Genomic DNA, 18553 nt, shown 5'->3' with positions numbered 1-18553 from the left:
CTTTATAAACATAGATGAGGTGATGGTTTCTTAGATATAACACCAAAAGCACAAGCCACAAAAGAAAAACTAGATAAACTAGACTTCATCAAAACTTCAGTTTTCTGCTTCCAAGGACATCACTGAAAAACTGAAAAGACAACCCGCAACCCACAGAATGAGAATTTTTTTGTAAATCATATATCTAATAAGGACTTGGATCCAAAGTATATAAAGAACTCTTACAACTCAAAAGACAAATAACCAATTAAAAGAATGAACTGTGGGGCACCTGGGTGCCTCAATCAGTTAAGCGTCTGCCTTCAGCAGGGGTCATGATCCCAGGGGCCTCAGATCAAGTCCCGAATGGGGCTCTCTGCTCAGCAGAGAGTCTGCTTCTCCCTTTCTCTCTCCCTCTGCCTATGCCCCTGCTCATGCTCGCTCTTTCTCTCAAATAAAGAAATAAAATCTTTTTTAAAAATTTAAAAAATTAAAAATGAACTGAGGGTATTAACAGACATTTCTCCAAAGAAGATATACAAATGGCCAACAAGCACATGAAAATACATTCAGTATCATTAGCCATGAGGGAAATGCAAATCAAAACCACAAGGAAGTACCACTTCACACTCACTCAGATACCCAAAATAAAAAAGACAAACAATAACAAGTGCGGGCAAGGATGTAGAGAAATGGGAACATTGTTAATGAGATTGTAAAATGGTGCGGCCACTTTAGAAAAATTTGGCAGCTCCCCAAGAAGTTAAATGTGAAGTTACCATACAACCCAGTAATTCCACTCCCAGGTATACATACCAAAGAAATGACAATAAATATGTGTTCACACAAAAATGTGCACGTTAATGTTTATGGCAACATTATTCACAATAGCCAAAAAGTGCCAATAGTTGAAAGGCCCATCAATTAATGAATGGATAAAGGAAATGTGGTACACCTGTGCAACCCAGTATTATTTGACCCTAAAAAAGAACAAAGCACTGACATATGGTACAACATGGACGAACCTTGAAAATGTTACTTGAAGTGAAAGAAGCCAGCCACAAAAGACTATGAATTATATGATTGCATTCATATACAATGCCCACAACAGGGAAACCCACCCAGATTAGTGATTGCCAGGGGCTGGAGGGAGGCAGGAATGTGGAGTGACTGCTCAGAATGGTTGTAGGGTTTTCTTTGGGGGACCATAAAAATGTTCTAGACTTAGATAACAGTGATGGTTGCACAAATGTGAATATACTAAAAACCACTGAGCGGTACACTTTGAAAGGGTGAATGTTATGATATGCCAATAATATCTCAATATAGCTGTTATTAAAAAGCAATTAAAAAATCATTGTCTTTCTCATTGCCTGCAGAATAAAATTCTCAGTGTAGGATCGTATGCAAGGCTCACAAGAGCTGGTATCTCCTACCACTCCATCTTTCCTTCCCTACCAAGAACAGGAGCTTCAGGGGCGCCTGGGTGGCTCAGTGGCTTAAGCCGCTGCCTTCGGCTCAGGTCATGATCTCAGGGTGCTGGGATTGAGTCCCGCATCAGGCACTCTGCTCAGCAGGGAGCCTGCTTCCTCCTCTCTCTCTGCCTGCCTCTCTGCCTACTTGTGATCTCTCTCTGTTAAATAAATAAATAAAATATTTAAAAAAAAAAAAAAAAAGAACAGGAGCTTCAGTTACAGCAAACTACATGGGGTTTCTTAGGCCTCACTCACGCAGCTGTGGCTTCGTACATTCCGTTCCCTCTGCTTTGCCTGCCCCTTCCTTTCTGCCTAGTGAATTCGCTCTTGTCACTTTGGACCCAGCTCCCTCCAGACTGAGCTGGTGGCCCTCCTTTGTGTGCCCAACCCATAGACACTGGCTTCCTTGCTGTAGTTTCACAGAACTGATTCTCTTCCAGGTGGGAATTATTACTTTTTTAATAAATTATTATTACTTCTCTCTCTGCAATCTCGGCTTCTAGCAGAGGTGCTCGATAAATGAGACAAAAGAATGAGTGGCTGAGTAAGCTTTCGTCATTCTTGATTTAGTTTTTGTTCTGTTGCCTACTCTTATTCATGTCTGTTAACATACAGTTTTCGAATGGGATGCTTTTCATGTCTATATGATTTCTGTGATTGAAGACTTTTGGGGGACATCTAGCTGGCTCCAGTCAGTAGAGCACGTGACTCTTGATCTTAGGGTTGTAAGTTTGAGTCTCAAACTGGGTGTGGAGATTATTTAAAAATAAAGTCTTAAAAAAATAATAATCTACAGCTTTTGTAATGAAGTAAGCTAAACAAGGATTCCCACCTCAAAAAAATTACTAGCAAATTTCTTTTCTCAGATGCTGCTTTTGTAGGGGTTGTAAAATTTAGGTAACCGGTTGCTACTTACTCTCATGATCTGATTTAAAGCAAATCACTGATAGTAGATCTGATAAATGTGTCTGTGAGTTCATAAATTGAAACTAGAGGGGTGCCTGGGTCGCTCAGTCAAGCATCCAGCTCTTACTTTCAGCTTCGGTCATGATCTCAGGGTAGTGAGATGGAGCCCTACGTCAGGCTCCATGCTCAACGAGGGATCTGCTTGAGATGCTCCCTCCTTCTCCCTCTGCCCCTTCTTCTGAGCACACACGTGCTCGCTCACTCTCTCTTTCAAATAAATAAATAAATCTTTTTAAAACATATTTTTAAAAAATATTGCATCTAGCCTCCTCAAATACAGAGTTTGCAACTGTCTCGAACAACATTTCACTACTTCCTCCACTTCACGGCTGTGAGTCTACCCCACCACCTCATCATGTGACATCAACTGCTAAGTTCCTTCACTGTGAGGTCATGTTCTTAAGTTGGAAAGAACTAGAAACGAGATGTGTAAGACCCCAAGTGAGTTTTGTGGATCAGAGAGTGAGTCACAGAGATCAGACTCTGACACACATCTCCCACTATGTTTATTGTCTCATTTTAAGTTCCAACTCGAATTTAGAAAAATATTTCATTTGCCTCCTTACCAGTCTTTTAGCTCAGCCGTGGGTTAGGAGATAGCTCAGAAGAAAGAAGGCATGTGAGCAAAAAGGTACATTTTGAAGTGGCGAGTATCTTTACGCTTACATTTGTCTTTGTCAGGAAGTAGCTGTGGGAGCTAAACGTGACATGTCTTGACAGTGAGTGGGGCTAGGAGAGAATTTTTCTGCATAATCTTTCAAATTCTCTGGTTCTGACAGGACTTGAGAAATGATTCTAAACTTTTACACGTCACAGAAAATCCGACTAGCTTATCTCTTGGGAGAATATGAGTCAGGGGATGTTTACTTTTCCAATTTTCTAAGGTATCTTGAATAAACCAGCTTCATCTGTGTCTTACAAATCAATACCCAATGAGGCCTGGGATTGCTTCGTGACTGCTGCCTGTGAGCTGGTGTAGGGGAGGAAGACTTCCTTCCCCCTCTCCTAGATTCTTTGGCTGGCCTAATCATTAAATGGATATAAAACAGGTTAACAAGAGAAAAACAAATGTAATTTCATACACAGGAGCTCACAGAAATGTGAAACTCAAGGCAGGCAGCTTTTATCCCTTTTAAACAAAGAAATGATGAATGTGTGAGGGATTACCAAAACAAAGAAGCAGGACCTGGGGGCAGTAAACCAGTGAGGAAGTACCAGGGATTGTTTATACAGTTTTCTTGGCTCTGACTTCCCTATCTCTGGTGATAGGGATGTCTTGTTTCCTCCGGGTACCAGAAGGATACCTTTCACTTGGGAGATGTGTTTCCGGCTTTCAAGGGGACAAAGGATGACCGGAGTGTGTTATTTGCACTGGAGGTTTCTTAAGTAACTTTACTTAAAATAATCAAAACATCAAAGTGGCATATTTGGGGGAAGCCTGCCCGGAAGCCCATCATTGGTAAAATCATGCTCTCACTTCACGCCACTCATGTTAACTAGGGCCGTCAGGGATCCTATTCCTGTACTGGAAAGAGTTTACATACTTTATCTCACCTGATCCTCACCGTAATTCAGAGAGAAGGAGGTAACAAATTCCCCTTTTTGCACCTGAAGAAACAGCCTTAGAGCAGGGAAGTAAATGGCCCAAGCCTGTGCCACTACAGCGTGGCAGAGCTGAGATTCCTTTCAGACCCATCCTCTCTGAGGTTCCTCTGACTCAGTACCCGTGCTGTGTGCTGCTGCCATCCCTGTGTGGTCCAGCAAATGGAAAATTAGAGCTTGGATGTTAGTTCTAGAACTGGATTGTTCAGCGTCCTTCTGTGCCATCTGTTATTTGTTTGGGCTTGAAATGACGAAAGGGAACAGATGTGGTGTGGGAGGCAGAGTATTGGCCTCGGTTAAAAAGCAAAATTCAAGGATGTTTGAAGATCTAATTGGCTTTATTAAATGATTCATGAATCGGGCAGCATCCTTCCAGCAAGTAGAGAGGTGCTCTGAGGAGTTATACAAAGTGGAAGGTTTTTATAAAGGAGAGTGGGGCTAGGGAGTTATTAACAAAAGAAAGGCCTGTTTCAGGCCAGGACATATGGTGAAGGGGGATATCCCAGGCATATTCCTGGAATAGGTTGAAGCTGTAATGAAGACTTGGCTCGCTGTCACAGGGGAGTGGGGGGCCAAAGGACTCCATCTGGAGCTTCTTGTTTCTTTTTTTTTTTTTTTTTTAACAACCCCAAGGGATGTCCCTGTCTTAAATCCCAGAACTTATGACTATGTTACCTTAACATAGTAAAAAAGACTTTGCAGAGATGATTAAGTTAATGATTTGAGCTGGGAGATTATCCTAAATTATCCATCAGGTCCAAAATCATCACAATGGTCCTCAGAAGTAAAAGAGAGAGGCAGGAAAGAATCAGAGATATGATGACCGAAGCCGCCTGGGGGCCATAAACGAAGGAATATGGGCAGCCTCTAGAAGCCAGAAAGGGCAAGGAAATGGATTCTTGTCCCATGGCCTCCACAAGCAAGAAGGGCTGCCATCATCTTGATTTTGGCCTTGTAGGACTCACTTCTGACTTCTGATCTCTGGAACTGCAATGCAATAAACTTGTATTGTTTTTAAGCCACTAAATTCATGGTAGTTTGCTACAGCAGCCACAGCGTCGATGTAGGAAAGATGTGAGGGTTCGAAGCTGAGGGCCAAGAACACATTCTTGAGATGTCTTTGGTGCAAAGAGGTGGTTTTATTAAAGCATAGAAGCAGGACCCTGGGCAGAAAGGATCCCCTGCCCGAGGGTCACAAGGAATGGCCCATTATATACTTTCAAGTTGGGTAGGGGTTAGGGATAGCCTAAGTCTCTAAGGAATTTTGGAAGTGAGGTTTCCAGGACCTTGAAGGGGCTACCTGTTGCTAGGAAAAGGTCATTTTTTTAAAAGATTTCATTTATTTATTTAGGAGAGAGTGTGCGTGCATGTGCGTGTGCGTGCACGAGAGAGCGAGAAAGAGAAAAGGAGCAGGGGGAGAGGGAAAGCAGAATCCCCACTGGGCAGGGAGCCCAATGTGGTGCTTGACCCTGGGACTCTGGGATCATGATCTGAGCTGAAGGCAGACGCTTAACCAACTGAGCCACCAGGTGCCCCAGAAAAGCATTTACCTAATAAAACCTGAGCATTTATCTAATAAAACCTGAGTTGTGATGTATATCAGTGGGTTATATGCTTGGGGATGATTGCCAACATGTATCTTGGGAGGAGGGGAGAGACAAAGGAAGTTTCCAAAGGTATTTTTGTATGTTAAAGTAGAATTACAGGATCCTGGGGTTTGGGCTAAGATTGCCTTCTCCCCTTAGCAAAATATTAACAGTGAGGCAGCTGAGTCCCTAGAGAAAGGTCACTCTGCTGTTTCAAGGACGTGTCAGTGGGCTGTAAGTAGTAAGGACAGTTAATAACTTTTCTTCTGCCTTTGTTTCCCACATCACACATGATGTCTGACACTCAGATCCCTCCACTACACAGGGACCAAAATTCATGCAGTAATTCTTGGTAATGTCATCCCTTTACCAAGTGGTGGTAGGTTCTGGTTATAAATAACAGGTATGAAGAAAAGGAGTACTGGCCTTGAGACCAACCAGAGGTTCTAAGTGCCGGCATCACAAGGTCACATGGAAAGAACTCACAGTCTGCAAGAGCTTCCTTTTTCTTCTCTCTATAACACTAAAGCACTTTAAATATGTTACTTCACTGTCTACTGAGCCCCTACTATATTCTAGGTTCCAGAAATTCAAAGATTGAGTAGGACTCAGATCCTCAAGGAATTTAGAGCCTCGCAGGGTGGTGAAACACGTAAACTAGTACAATGCAACAAGATAAGTGCGAAGACAAAAATATCTTCAGGAAAAGAATCCTAGCGTATGGAAAATATTCACTCTGCCAGTGGGAGGTGGAGAGTGAAGAGGGGTAGTTAGGGTTTGGGGAGGGTTTGGTGTCACAGCTGGGGGTGACTAACATCTTTGAAATCCCCAGCTTTGATGGGAGTTCTGACACCTAATCTAGGTCCCTGTGTCCCCAGCCCTTGGCTGTATCAGGGTTGTAGCTTCTATGTAATCATTTTGCTTCAAATTTCAAGCTGTGGAGGGAGGGAGACCTGAGAGGAAGAGTCGAGGAAGGAGAAGAGAGCCTGATACCCAGATATAACAAATGTTTGGAGCACTGAGATCTGTTCCCCATGATTTCCATGGAACTTCAAGAGAGATCTAGAAAGCGAAAGGTTTTGTGGGCATTCGGAATAAGTAGCCCCAAGATGTGCCACTTTGGCATGCAGATTATTTTGATCTAAAAATAAGGCCCAGGGGCACCTGGGTGGCTCAGTGGGTTAAGCCTCTGCCTTCGGCTCAGGTCGTGATCTCAGGGTCCTGGGATCGAGCCCCACATTGGGCTCTCTGCTCAGCAGGGAGTCTGCTTTCCCCTCTCTCTCTGCCTGCCTCTCTGCCTACTTGTGATCTCTCTCTGTGTGTCAAATTAAAAAAATAAAAAAATAAATGTATTAAAAAAAAAATAAAAATAAGGCCCAAAAGAGGCAGGAAGAAGAAAAAAAAAAAGACACAGGAAGAAATTCTGCGCTTCCCTTCTAACTGCCTATAGGAATTTAGACAGAAGACCTACTCAAGTTAACAGAGCCATCACCACAGAGAACTACATTAAAATATGAACTAGGCAGAGCAGACAGAGAGAAAACCAGCAAGGCCTATTTGATCAAAGCTCTCTCTATGTCCCATTGTTTCTGCGTGGCCCAGCAAACATTTTTTTTTTTAACCAAACATTTACTCTTTCTTTTCTTCCTTTGAATTGTCTTCCTTCGCTTTGAAGTCCCAGACTTCTACCTACCCCTTCTCCTTAGTTTAGGATGACATATATGCCTCCATTTCGGGGCACCTGGCTAGCTCAGTTGATAGAGCATGCAGCTCTTGATGTCAGAATTATGAGTTCAAGTCCCACATTGGGCACAGAGCTTACTTTAAAAAAACAAAAACAGGGGCGCCTGGGTGGCTCAGTGGGTTAAGCCTCTACCTTTGGCTCAGGTCATGATCCCAGGGTCCTGGGATAGAGCCCGCATAGTCTCCCTCCTCCTCTCTCTGCCTGCCTCTCTGCCTACTTGTGATCTCTCCCTCTTTGTCAAATAAATAAATAAAATCTTAAAAAAAATAATAAAACAAACAAAAAAACCCATATGTACTTCATTTTGCCAGACTTGTCTTTGGAATCTCATGTTTATTTGGATTCCCCCTACGTACAAAATGAAATTTGACTTTCCTCTGTTAATTTGTCTCTTGCCAATCTGATTTTAGACCAGCCAGAAGAACTTGAAGGGCAAAGAGAAGTTTTTCTTTCCCAACAGTTTCACAAATTGTAAAGTACCAGCTACAAAAGGTATTTTTTAAAGATTTTATTTATTTATTTCACAGAGAGAGATAGTGAGAGAGTGAACACAGCAGTGAAAGAGGGAGAAGCGGGCTCCCCACTGAGCTGGGCGCCCAACTGGGGTGGGGGGGCTCAATCCCAGGATGCTGGGATCATGACCTGAGCCAAAGGCAGACACTTAACCACTGGGCCACCCAGGCGCCCCTAAATATAAAGTACTGTATCCACTTGCTTGTCATTCATGCTTACACACCAGGAAATTTTGTCTCTAAACTAAGTCAATCTTTCCGTTAAGAAAATACACACAAGGGGTGTGTATATTTCCTGGTATGTGTAAATACCAGGAAACTGTATTTAAAAGCTGGAAAGGACTTTAAAGATAGTTTAATGAGAGCTTGTTTTATTTTGTCAGTGGGGCTGAAAGTCCTTTGAGGTTATAGAGATAGGGGCAGTGCCAAGATTTAATACCCAAGTCTACCAGCTCCCAGCCCAAAGTTCTTGCCCATGTGGTGCCCTTCTCACTTAGTTTGTGTCAAGATTTATCTGGACTTACTATTTTCTTCCCAGCAGTTTTAGGTTATAACAAGTGCACTTTTTTAGTGCAAGTCTTTTTCAAAAAATAAGTTTATCAGAGCTTTAAATTTATTTTATCAATTTTACAAATGAAGAAAGATAGAAATAGTAAGCATTCAGGAGAAAAGGGAGCATAAATCAGCCCAAAATAATTAAACACTTTATTAAATCTTTCATTATAGATTATTCAGGTATAGATTATAGATCACAGAAATTTTTCCTCGAAGAATAAAGTGACATATTTTTTTAAGAGTTTATTTCTATGAGTGAGAGAGAGTGAGATCAGGAGCAGGGGTAAGGGTAGAGGACTATCCCCCCACCCCCCACCTCTCGAGCCAGGAATTTGATATAGGACTCCATTCCGGGACCCGGGATCATGATCTGAGCCTAAGGAAGATGCTTAAACGACTGAGCCACCCAGGAGCCCAAGTGACTTTTTTTTTTTTAAATGATAAGTAGATACATGTTTAAGTACCAAAAAGGTTTAGTTAGAGAAGACACATGGCTCGGTGAGGTAGGCTTTGCTAGAAGAGGTGTAATTGCCAAGAAGGACGAAATCTCTACTCTTGGGTCCGTTTATTAGATATCAGCCGTCAGAGCGGGGGCTTCATGAAGGAAGGACTACCAGCATTCATATCTACCCAGGGATGTTACTACCCAATTTCTCCCCTATTGTTATTATGTCCACCACAGACTTCGCGAAAGTCATTTTCCACTTCTGTTTATCATTTTGCTTTTGCTGAGTAATTCGGTCAACTGGGGTAACCCCCTCTAGTATTCATCCTCATTTAACTGGAGGAAGGAAATCTCAACAATTCACGCCATCTCTTACACGGGTTTTCCAAAAAAAAAAACCTCAAAACGCTGGAATCCACCCCTTTCCGTGGAAACCACAGGAAAATAAAAGACATCCTGGCGCCGGTTCCCTTCACGGGCGCCCAAGCCCGGGAGCAGCGCCCTGGGGGAGGCACGTGGAAGCTCCCCTCCGGGAGTCCAGCGCCCTCCCGGCCGGCTGACAAATGCTGCCCCGGGGCTGCAGTCGGCTCAGCCAGGCCCCCGGGCCCCACCCACCGCCACCCGGCAGCCCGGGCCTGCTGGGCGCGCGCGCGCGCGCCGGGGTCAGGTCGAGGACGCGGGCGGGGCAGGGAGGCGGAAGGGCCGGCCCGGGACGTGCCCACGTGACAGCCCCGCCCGCCGCCTGCAGCCCCCTGTGCCGCCGCTGCCGCCCCCGCCTCCGCCTCTCGGGCTGCAGCTCCCGGCGTGCCCCGCACTCGCCGCTGCCCGCCCGCCCCTCCCTCTCCTACCAGTGCCACAGAGCCGGAGTCCGAGCCGCCGCCGCAGCCACAGCCGCGGGCACTATGGTAAGGCGGGCGCGCCACCCCCAGGCACCGAGGGCCGGCACGCGGGAAGCGAGAATCCCCCGCGCGGCCCTGCAGGGCCCTGGGGGCGAGGCCGCCATTTTACCCTGATTTAGGCCTTTAAGGTGGGGGCTGCAGCGCTGCGGCCCCGCTGCTCGCTCGCCAGCCAGCCAGCCGGCCGGCCTAGCCGCCCGCCGGCAGGCCGGGCCCTGCTGCTCTTGGGATCCTTGAGGGCGAGGAGGGCAGGGGTCGGGGGCCAGAGCCTAAGCCTGACAGGAGGCGTCCGGAGAGGTGGAGGCTTTGGGAGCTGCGGCCAGGGGCGCGGGAGGGTCTGCGGGGCTGATCCCGCGCGTGCCGCGTTTGCGCGGGGCTTCCTTTCACTTAGCGCTCGCCTCTCAAATTGGTACGTGCTCTAAAGCCCTTGCTGAAGGCTTTCGGTTAAGGGTCTTGGTGGCCTGTAATGAAACCCCTAAGAGGAGATTAAGGAGGTGTGAGAACGCTTTTTTAAAATGCTTTTTCGCCGTAAAAAGCTTTTACACTAGCTCCGTTAGTTTTGAAGTGTCTGCATTTGAGCTGTGAGGCAATTATGTTGTAGCCGTGGGCGGTTTGGAGTTCACACTTGATTCTCTTTCCTTATGAGGAAACGGCACTGGCTGGGATGACTTTAAAGAAAAAAATAGTAGACGCTTTAACTGAAATCCAAAAGTGTTTTTTTAAGGCCTGCAGAGTTGACACAATACAGAAGGTATTTTTGCTGCTGCTCCTGAAGCTCTGACATCACCCAGTGAAATAGGAAACATTTCAGGGATGGGACAGCTTGCATTTGTCCCTTTTCCTCTACCTTCCATTTACTTCAACCTCCACACCCCTTTAAAAAGGATGAATGGGGCAGGATGAGTTAGAATCCTTGGGCGCATCTCTTATATTGATAATTAAAATGTGGCGAATCTGATTGGACTACTTGCATGATACGATGCAATTTTTGATGTCCAGATTAAAGTGAATCCTCTCTAGGCAAACAGTAATTTTGGTTAAAACCAAAATGCTTGTTCTGAGTTACTGTTCTTTTTTTATTTCAGGCTTCTGGAGTTACAGTGAATGATGAAGTCATCAAAGTTTTTAATGATATGAAAGTAAGGAAATCTTCTACACAAGAGGAGATCAAAAAAAGAAAGAAAGCCGTTCTCTTCTGTTTAAGCGATGACAAAAGACAAATAATTGTAGAAGAAGCAAAGCAGATCTTGGTGGGTGACATTGGTGATACTGTAGAGGACCCCTACACATCTTTTGTGAAGTTGCTACCTCTGAATGATTGCCGATATGCTTTGTACGATGCCACATACGAAACAAAAGAGTCTAAGAAAGAAGACCTAGTATTTATATTCTGGTGTGTAAAAACAAAAGAAAAAGTACTTTTAAAATGCAAGGATTGTTATTAACATAGTCAGTTTTGCCTTTGTTTTTCTTTTAAGTGTAATTCAACAATTGTGTTTTTTTTTTTTCTGTAGGGCTCCTGAAAGTGCACCTTTAAAAAGCAAGATGATTTATGCTAGCTCTAAAGATGCCATTAAAAAGAAATTTACAGGTACAGACATTAAAAATTTTGTGCAGAGGAATCACTCCTTCTTAATTATAATGAGATAATGGGATAATGTTTTTCCTTTTTAGGTATTAAACATGAGTGGCAAGTAAATGGCTTGGATGATATAAAGGACCGTTCAACACTTGGAGAGAAATTGGGAGGCAATGTAGTAGTTTCACTTGAAGGAAAACCCTTATAAAATGACAGTCAAGTGCCATCTGGATCTTAAGGAGCTTCCATTTCTCCAGCTCAATCAATTGAAATAGTATTAGGTGTTTTGTTTTGTTTTGTTTTCTTTCTCTTCCCACTGGGTCCTTCCAATACAGTGAATGAAGGAAATACCATTCATGTAAGCAACCTATCAGTGATTGCCATTAGACTGTTTAAATACTGTTACTTTAATGTAGAATCCAAGGAATGCCTTCCCATCATATTTTAGCCAAAACAACTGGTTATATGCCTCCCTTGCAGCAAGCACTACAATGAAAGTGATTGTCAATGTGAATAGCTTAGAATACTGCAAAGGGTAAGCTGATTGGATGCCTTGAAAGTATTATCCACTGGTCAGATGGTAAACTTTATTCAGTATTATTATTTATAGTTGCACTTGATTGCAGTTCTGTGAGGCTCAAGCATTCATACACCTCACCTGCCTTGGCAAGCCTATTTTTGTGACATGGCAGCACAGATAAAACACTATGCATTGAAAGCACTTTTTTTGTAATGAGTTTAACCTCCCACCGCTCCCCCCAAAGGAATGCCAATTAAGTTTTGTTAACTGTGTCATCCACTTATCCTAGTACCTCAGTATTCATTCCTGTTACCTGCATATCTTAAAAGAAATAGCTGTTACTAATGCCTCTTCATTTTCCATTGAGTGTACACTACTGAATAAGTGTAGGAGTTTATGTTTACCATGTAAGTTTTGAAACACTAAAAGTATTTTGAATATCAGTCATGATGGCAATTTCTGTATAAAAGAGCCTTAAATGGAACATTGTTTTTGAGATCAAACCCCACCCTCACAATAATAGCCACGTTGCAATAAAAATTGTGGCATATTACAGAACGTTGCCTTGTTTTCCTTGGACATTTTGCAAAATGGTATGTGAAGCAACTTCTAAGGTAAACAGCTATTATTAATCTTTGCACTGGTCATTTTAAGAATTTTTTTGTACAACATTCATGCATGATATTTTCCAGTTTGTTGAGTTTAAAAAATATTCTATCCTAAAGCCAGTTAATAGAAAATATTGTGACAGAGGGATACTTTTATAAGCATTAGTTTATTTATTTCCTTATATGTTAATATGAAGATCAGAAGTTATTTTTTGCACTTTGACATAAATATTCTTCAATACCAGATTTGTTCTCTGGGTAAATTAGGGTAGTTATTTTTTAATTCACGTTTACATTTCTAAGTAATTGAGTAGTAGAAGCAGGAAGCTCTTACTGCGTATTTGGTCGTAATGAAAGTAATTTATAAAATGTCCTTCAAAAGTTAATACTCCTTACGTTTAGAATCTTTCATTTCAGCTATCATTTCTTAATTTATTTTGCAAATTGGAAAGAAAAAACGATGTAGCAGTCTTAAGCATTAGTAGTGGGATTTGGCTGTGGTCCAGAGTGCTCTCCTTATAGAGAATTTGATCTGCTCAGTGTGAGCAGTTTGCTGTTAGCCAGAGCTATTTATGGCAAACACATGCTTTTGTATCTTGTCATAGTTATCCACAAATGGCAAAACTGGACTCGATTCTACTGGTATGCAAAACAGGCATGCTAGTAAGCAGTCAATCGTGGCTTAGAACTTAACCCCATAGCTCTGAAGAGTGTGCTCTTATCAGAAAATGGGAAACAGAAACTCTCCCTTTTTTTTTTTTTAATGTGTGAAAGTAATTTGAGTGTCATCAGGTATTTTCCCATATTTTCAAAAGATTTTTTTTCAGGTGGACACAAAAATAGGAGTTAAATGTCTAGGCTTCCTTTTAAAATTATATGAATGGCTTGGGATCTTTTGCTCTGAGCCATTTTATTTCAGGCTTCCAGCTGTCCCTGTGAGTTATCCTGGACATTTTCATGGCTTTTTGGTAAGGCTAAACTCATAAGGAAAGTATGACAGTAATGGCATACTAAACCATATGTGTAACCGATTCTTATACCATTTAATTTTTCATTTTCTCATTCTAAAAAATAAGGGAATCTAAGTTATGTAGTATCTTTTATTTTTAAAGCTGATTTATCAGCTTCTATGCCTCATATAATAATAATTTCAGAGATCAAATATTGCTTTAAACTGTGTTACTTTAATTTGTTTGATTGACAGACTGATAACTAAGTTCATTTTTGAAATACATCTTTGTGCATAAAGCCAAAAATAATGATAAAATTAATGGTTCACATGTTACTTGAGACTAATTTGGCGTTTGAAATGATCGTTTTATTTTACAATTATTTACAATGAACAATGTTCCAGTTAGCTTTAAAAGTTATACGGTGCTAATTAGTAAAATATTGCTTTCAATATTTTACTGCTAGCTTGCAAAATTATAAATGTTTAAAAAAATAAAATGTATGAAAATATATAAAGCTGTTGAGATGTGTTTACTTCAGAACATTAAAATTTTAAAAACTAATGTTGCAGATCAAAGAGGCACCATTATTTTTAGTCTTTTTTAGGATTTTAGTTGATACACTTTTCTCATTTACAGATACCAATATTTTTTGAAAATTTGTAACTTACAGTGATTAATTTTAACATTTGCAGACAAATGAGAACAGTTGGCATTTGTCCCAACTGGCTATCATCAGCTGTTGTTTTCAGTCATCTAAAATAATGTGGCCAGCATTGTGTATTTAATGTGCCTTTTTAATAGATTGAAAAAAAAAAGCCTCTTATGTTTGAGTTTTTCTGATACAGATCCTTTTATAGCAGCTAATTTATGAAATCTAGCAAATGAGTTTTGGAAGAAAATTAAGTATTCCCTTATTAAGGAATAATGCTAGCAATGGTCGATCATAGAAGGGTTGGGAACACCATAAGGTTTGCCACTCTGAGAAAATAACCTGGTTTTGCTCATTATAGGTACTTGTTTTTGCCTGTAAATTCAATAATAGTTTGAGATCCAAGCAAACATGAATATTAATTTTTCTGTGAATATTTAAACTATTAGAGATGTTCAGGCAGGCTCCAATGAATATTGCTTTTTTTTTCCTTTTTTTAAAGATTTTTATTTATTTATTTATTGGACAGAGGTCACAAGTATGCAGAGAGGCAGGCAGAGAGAGGAGGAGGGAGACTCCCTGCTGAGCAGAGAGCCCCTGAGATCATGACATGAGCTGAAGGCAGAGGCTTTAACCCACTGAGCCACCCAGGTGCCCCTGAATATTGCTTTTTCAGACAGCTTGAATTTATAGGTATTCCATATCTTACCTCAGCCAATAAAGAGGCGTTTCTTTTGCCTTAGAACATCCAAATTGCTTTTTTCTATATAGAATTGGGAGTCATCTGTCCACTTCAGTTTCTTGTCATAAAGGAGCTGGGCAAAGTATTCTTTCTGAGCTTCAGTTTCTTAATAATCATATGAGAATAATATCTACCATAGGTCTTGTAGAGGATCAACTATGAAAATGATTTTGGGGAAACAGAAAAATGCTTTGTAAATGTAAGTTGTTTAAACCATTCTATGGGTAGTTAAGTAGATAAAGAACTATGTTAAAAATAAGATTTATTTTAAGTCTTTGAACCTCTTCATTTTTGTAATTATTCCACTTAATCTCAGTTTAAGGACATTAGCTGGTATGTGGCATCGGTTTTTCAGAATGGTGTAAAGTGTAGCCTCTGAGTTGATGTTCATGACTGCTCTTAATCTTTTTAGTGTTGTTTTCTTTTTCACTTGTGACCAATCAATTACTAGTCGTTTCCCCCAAATAATTTTGAAATAAAAAATAAAAGAGGAAATAAATCTAGAGAAATGCTGGTATGGGAATACTTGTCATGAGTCCAGATCCACATTGTTGAAAGTCTATGACTGTCTGTTATTAATATCCTAAATTTATGTAGTCCTTTGAGTTTGTCAAGGTACTTGAAATTCACCTAATCCCCTTAGGTCTTCTTAACCAGGTAACCGTTATTCTCTGCTACCATGAAGAAGCTGAAGTCTGGAGAGGTTAAGGGACAGCTCAGCTGTTGAGTAGCAAAGCTGATTCCAGTTCAGTATACTTTTCACTCTGCATTTTTGTAACATACAGTGAGTTACTAATTTTTTTTTTAATGGGATAATCTGATTTTTTTAAAGATTTTATTTACTTGACAGAGAGGGATCACAAATAGGCAGAGAGGCAGGCAGAGGGGGGGTAACCAGGCTCCCCACTGAGCAGAGAGCCCGATGTGGGGCTCGATCCCAGGACCCTGAGATCATTATCCAAGCCGAAGGCAGCAGCTTAACCCACTGAGCCACCCAGGTGCCCCTGGAATAATCTGATTTTTTTTGAACAGGACGTTATTATTCAGTATGTTTTCAAAGTAGTGTCTCAAGAATATTTGAAAAATAGTCTTGGAATTTTTGTCTCCTAAGGAAGTCCATGGTCATAAAGTCTGAAATAATTTTACACTTCAAATATTTTCTTAGATGTTTCAGTATTGTAGGTTTATGTGGAAACCGTAAGGATTATGTAGACATGTTTTCCAGAAAACTGGTATCTCTTATTAAAAAAAAAAATTTTTTTTTTAAATTTTATTTCTAAGTAATCTCTACACCCAACATGGGGCTCAAACTCACAACCCTGAGTTGAAGAGTGACATGCTCTACTGACTGACCCAGCCAGACACCCCAAGGCTGGTACCCCTTACTCTTTTTCCAAAAACTTGGATATCTCCCTCCCTATGCTCTTCTACCCATCTTTCTAAGGAGAGATAGTGCAATGTATTATAGTGGTTAAGTACTAGAACTTTGGTATCAGACTGCTTGGGTTGTTCACATATTGGTCTTTAACACTTATCGAGTGACCTTAGGAAAATTGACCACTCAGAGTCTTATTAGTTCATGAATAAAAGGAGGTAATAATTGCACCCTGTTTCATAAGATTTGAGGATAAATGAAAGCACCTTGAGGAGTTACTGGCACATCAGAAGTACTTTGTAGGGTTATCCTAAAATTTGCAGCCCAAACCAGGACATTTCTTGAGAGTAAAAGGGAGAGTTTTAATAATTATGCGAGGACAATAGGCTTAATTTGCAGCAGTCCTCAGCAAACCAGATCATACTATCAAAAAGTAGGCTGATAACAAAATAATTAAATAGAAGAAACTGAATGAAAGACTCTAGGTCATTAATTTCAGTTTTATAAGGGATTAGTATGCTAAGATTATCTTGAAGTATTTGGCTACTTTTAAGTGATTAGCCTCAGAACAGTCAACTTTGTATTTTTTTATGCATTTTTTTGGTAACTTTTTTTTTCTTAGGTAGGCAGAATGAGAGAAGTAGGGGAGGGGCAGAGGGAGAGAAACAAGCCGGCTCCACACCCAGCATGGAACCCAGTGTAGGGCTTGATCTCACAACTCCGGGATCATGACCTGAGCCAAAATCAAGATTCAGACACTTAACCAACTGAGCCACCCAGGCTCCCCTTTAGCTTTCCTTTTGACTTTAGAACTTGTAAACTCTCAGATACTGCATTTTGCTGTTAACAGTATGCTTTACTTATAGTGGCTTGTCTTAATTGTTGCTTCTCATCTCATGTGGACTTGGAAAGCCAGTTTGTTTAGAATTGTGCATAAGAAAGTGAATAGACTCATTGTAGGCTTGAGAGCAAAATTCCTGAGCACATGAACCTTCTAATATTTCTTTTGGCTGTTTAAAGAAATTCAGTGTACTTTCTGAATTTTTAGTTTTTTAATAAGTATGTAAGACAGCTGAGCTGTAGATAAAAGAGGCATCACTGGGGGTGCCTGGGTGGCTCAGTGGTTAAGCCTCTGCCTTCGGCTCGGGTCATGATCCCAGGGTCCTGGGATCGGGCTCCCTGCTCAGCGGGGAAGCCTGCTCCCCCTCTCTCTCTGCCTGCCTCTCTGCCTACTTGTGATCTCTGTCTGTCAAATAAATAAATAAAATCTTAAAAAAAAAAAAAAAGGAGGCCTCACTCTATTCCTGTGAGGTGTCAATCTGCCTGTGCTTGCGCTCTGTATCTCTCTCTCTAACAAATAAATAAAATCTTTAAAAAAAAAAAAAAAAAATATCAATATTTTTAAAAAGACATTTATTTATTTGAGAGCATGAATGGGAGGGGCAGAGGGGCAGAGAATCCCAAGCAGATCCTCTGAACATGTAGGGCCTGATCTCACAACCCTGAGATCATGACCTGAGCCAAAACCAAGGGTTGGAAGTTTAACGGGCTGCACTACCAGGCGCCCCTATCATTAATATTTTAAAAAGTGATTTTTTGTCTTTGACAATACTTATATCATTAAAGGCACACAACTGAACTTGTTCCCGTTAAGAGAAAAGGTTTAGGGGCACCTGGGTGGTTCAGTGGGTTGAAGCCTCTTCCTTTAGCTGGGGTCGTGGTCTCAGGGTCCTGGGATCAAGCACACGTCAGGCTCTCTGCTCAATGGGGAGCTTGCTTCCTGCCTGCCTCTCTGCCTACTTGTGATCTCTCTCTCTCTCTTAAATAAATAAATTAAATATTTTTAAAAAAGAGAAAAGGTTTATTCTAGATTATTGAAACAATGGAATATGAGAACATGCATTTGATAAGAAAAGTAATCTTTAAAAAAACGTAAAATGCCAGTTGATTTTTTTTAGCTTATGAGATTTTTCTTAAATGTACCCTAGACGTGTTCACTAGAAGTAGATTTAACTACTCTTCATCTAGATTTATAAATAGTTTCATTTACTTTTGACTTCTGATAGCTAATTTGATTATGCATACACAACAGTTTAGTAGTTTATTTGGTATAACATGAAAGTTAAGAATAGATAACAGAATTTAGAACAGATTTTTTTTCAAATGTATAATTTTATTTTTAAAGATTTTATTTATTTATTTGACAGATCACAAGTAGGCAGAGAGGTGGTGGGAGTGGGGGGAGGGGGAAGCAGGCTCCCTGCTGAGCAGAGAGCCCGATGTGGGGCTTGATCCTAGGACCCTGAGATCATGACCTGAGCCAAAGGCAGAGGCTTAACCCACTGAGCCACCCAGGTGCCCCCAAAT

At 41.1% G+C, this 18553-nt stretch overlaps 1 protein-coding gene across 1 annotated transcript; it reads left to right on the top strand.

Annotated features, from left to right (window-relative positions):
- The first annotated feature begins 9639 nt into the window (after positions 1–9639).
- Positions 9640–14238, top strand: CFL2 (cofilin 2). Its single transcript, XM_032344018.1, has 4 exons — positions 9640–9769; positions 10846–11153; positions 11275–11351; positions 11435–14238. Exons 1-4 carry the CDS (start codon positions 9767–9769, stop codon positions 11545–11547), a joined length of 501 nt encoding a protein of 166 aa, XP_032199909.1. The 5' UTR covers positions 9640–9766; the 3' UTR covers positions 11548–14238.
- Positions 14239–18553: the final 4315 nt, after the last annotated feature.

The sequence above is a fragment of the Mustela erminea genome, chromosome 5, assembly GCF_009829155.1.
Source record: "Mustela erminea isolate mMusErm1 chromosome 5, mMusErm1.Pri, whole genome shotgun sequence".
Classification (NCBI taxonomy): domain Eukaryota; kingdom Metazoa; phylum Chordata; class Mammalia; order Carnivora; family Mustelidae; genus Mustela; species Mustela erminea.
The sequence above is the reverse complement of the archived record's forward strand: the minus strand, read 5'-3'. Positions and strand labels throughout refer to the sequence as shown.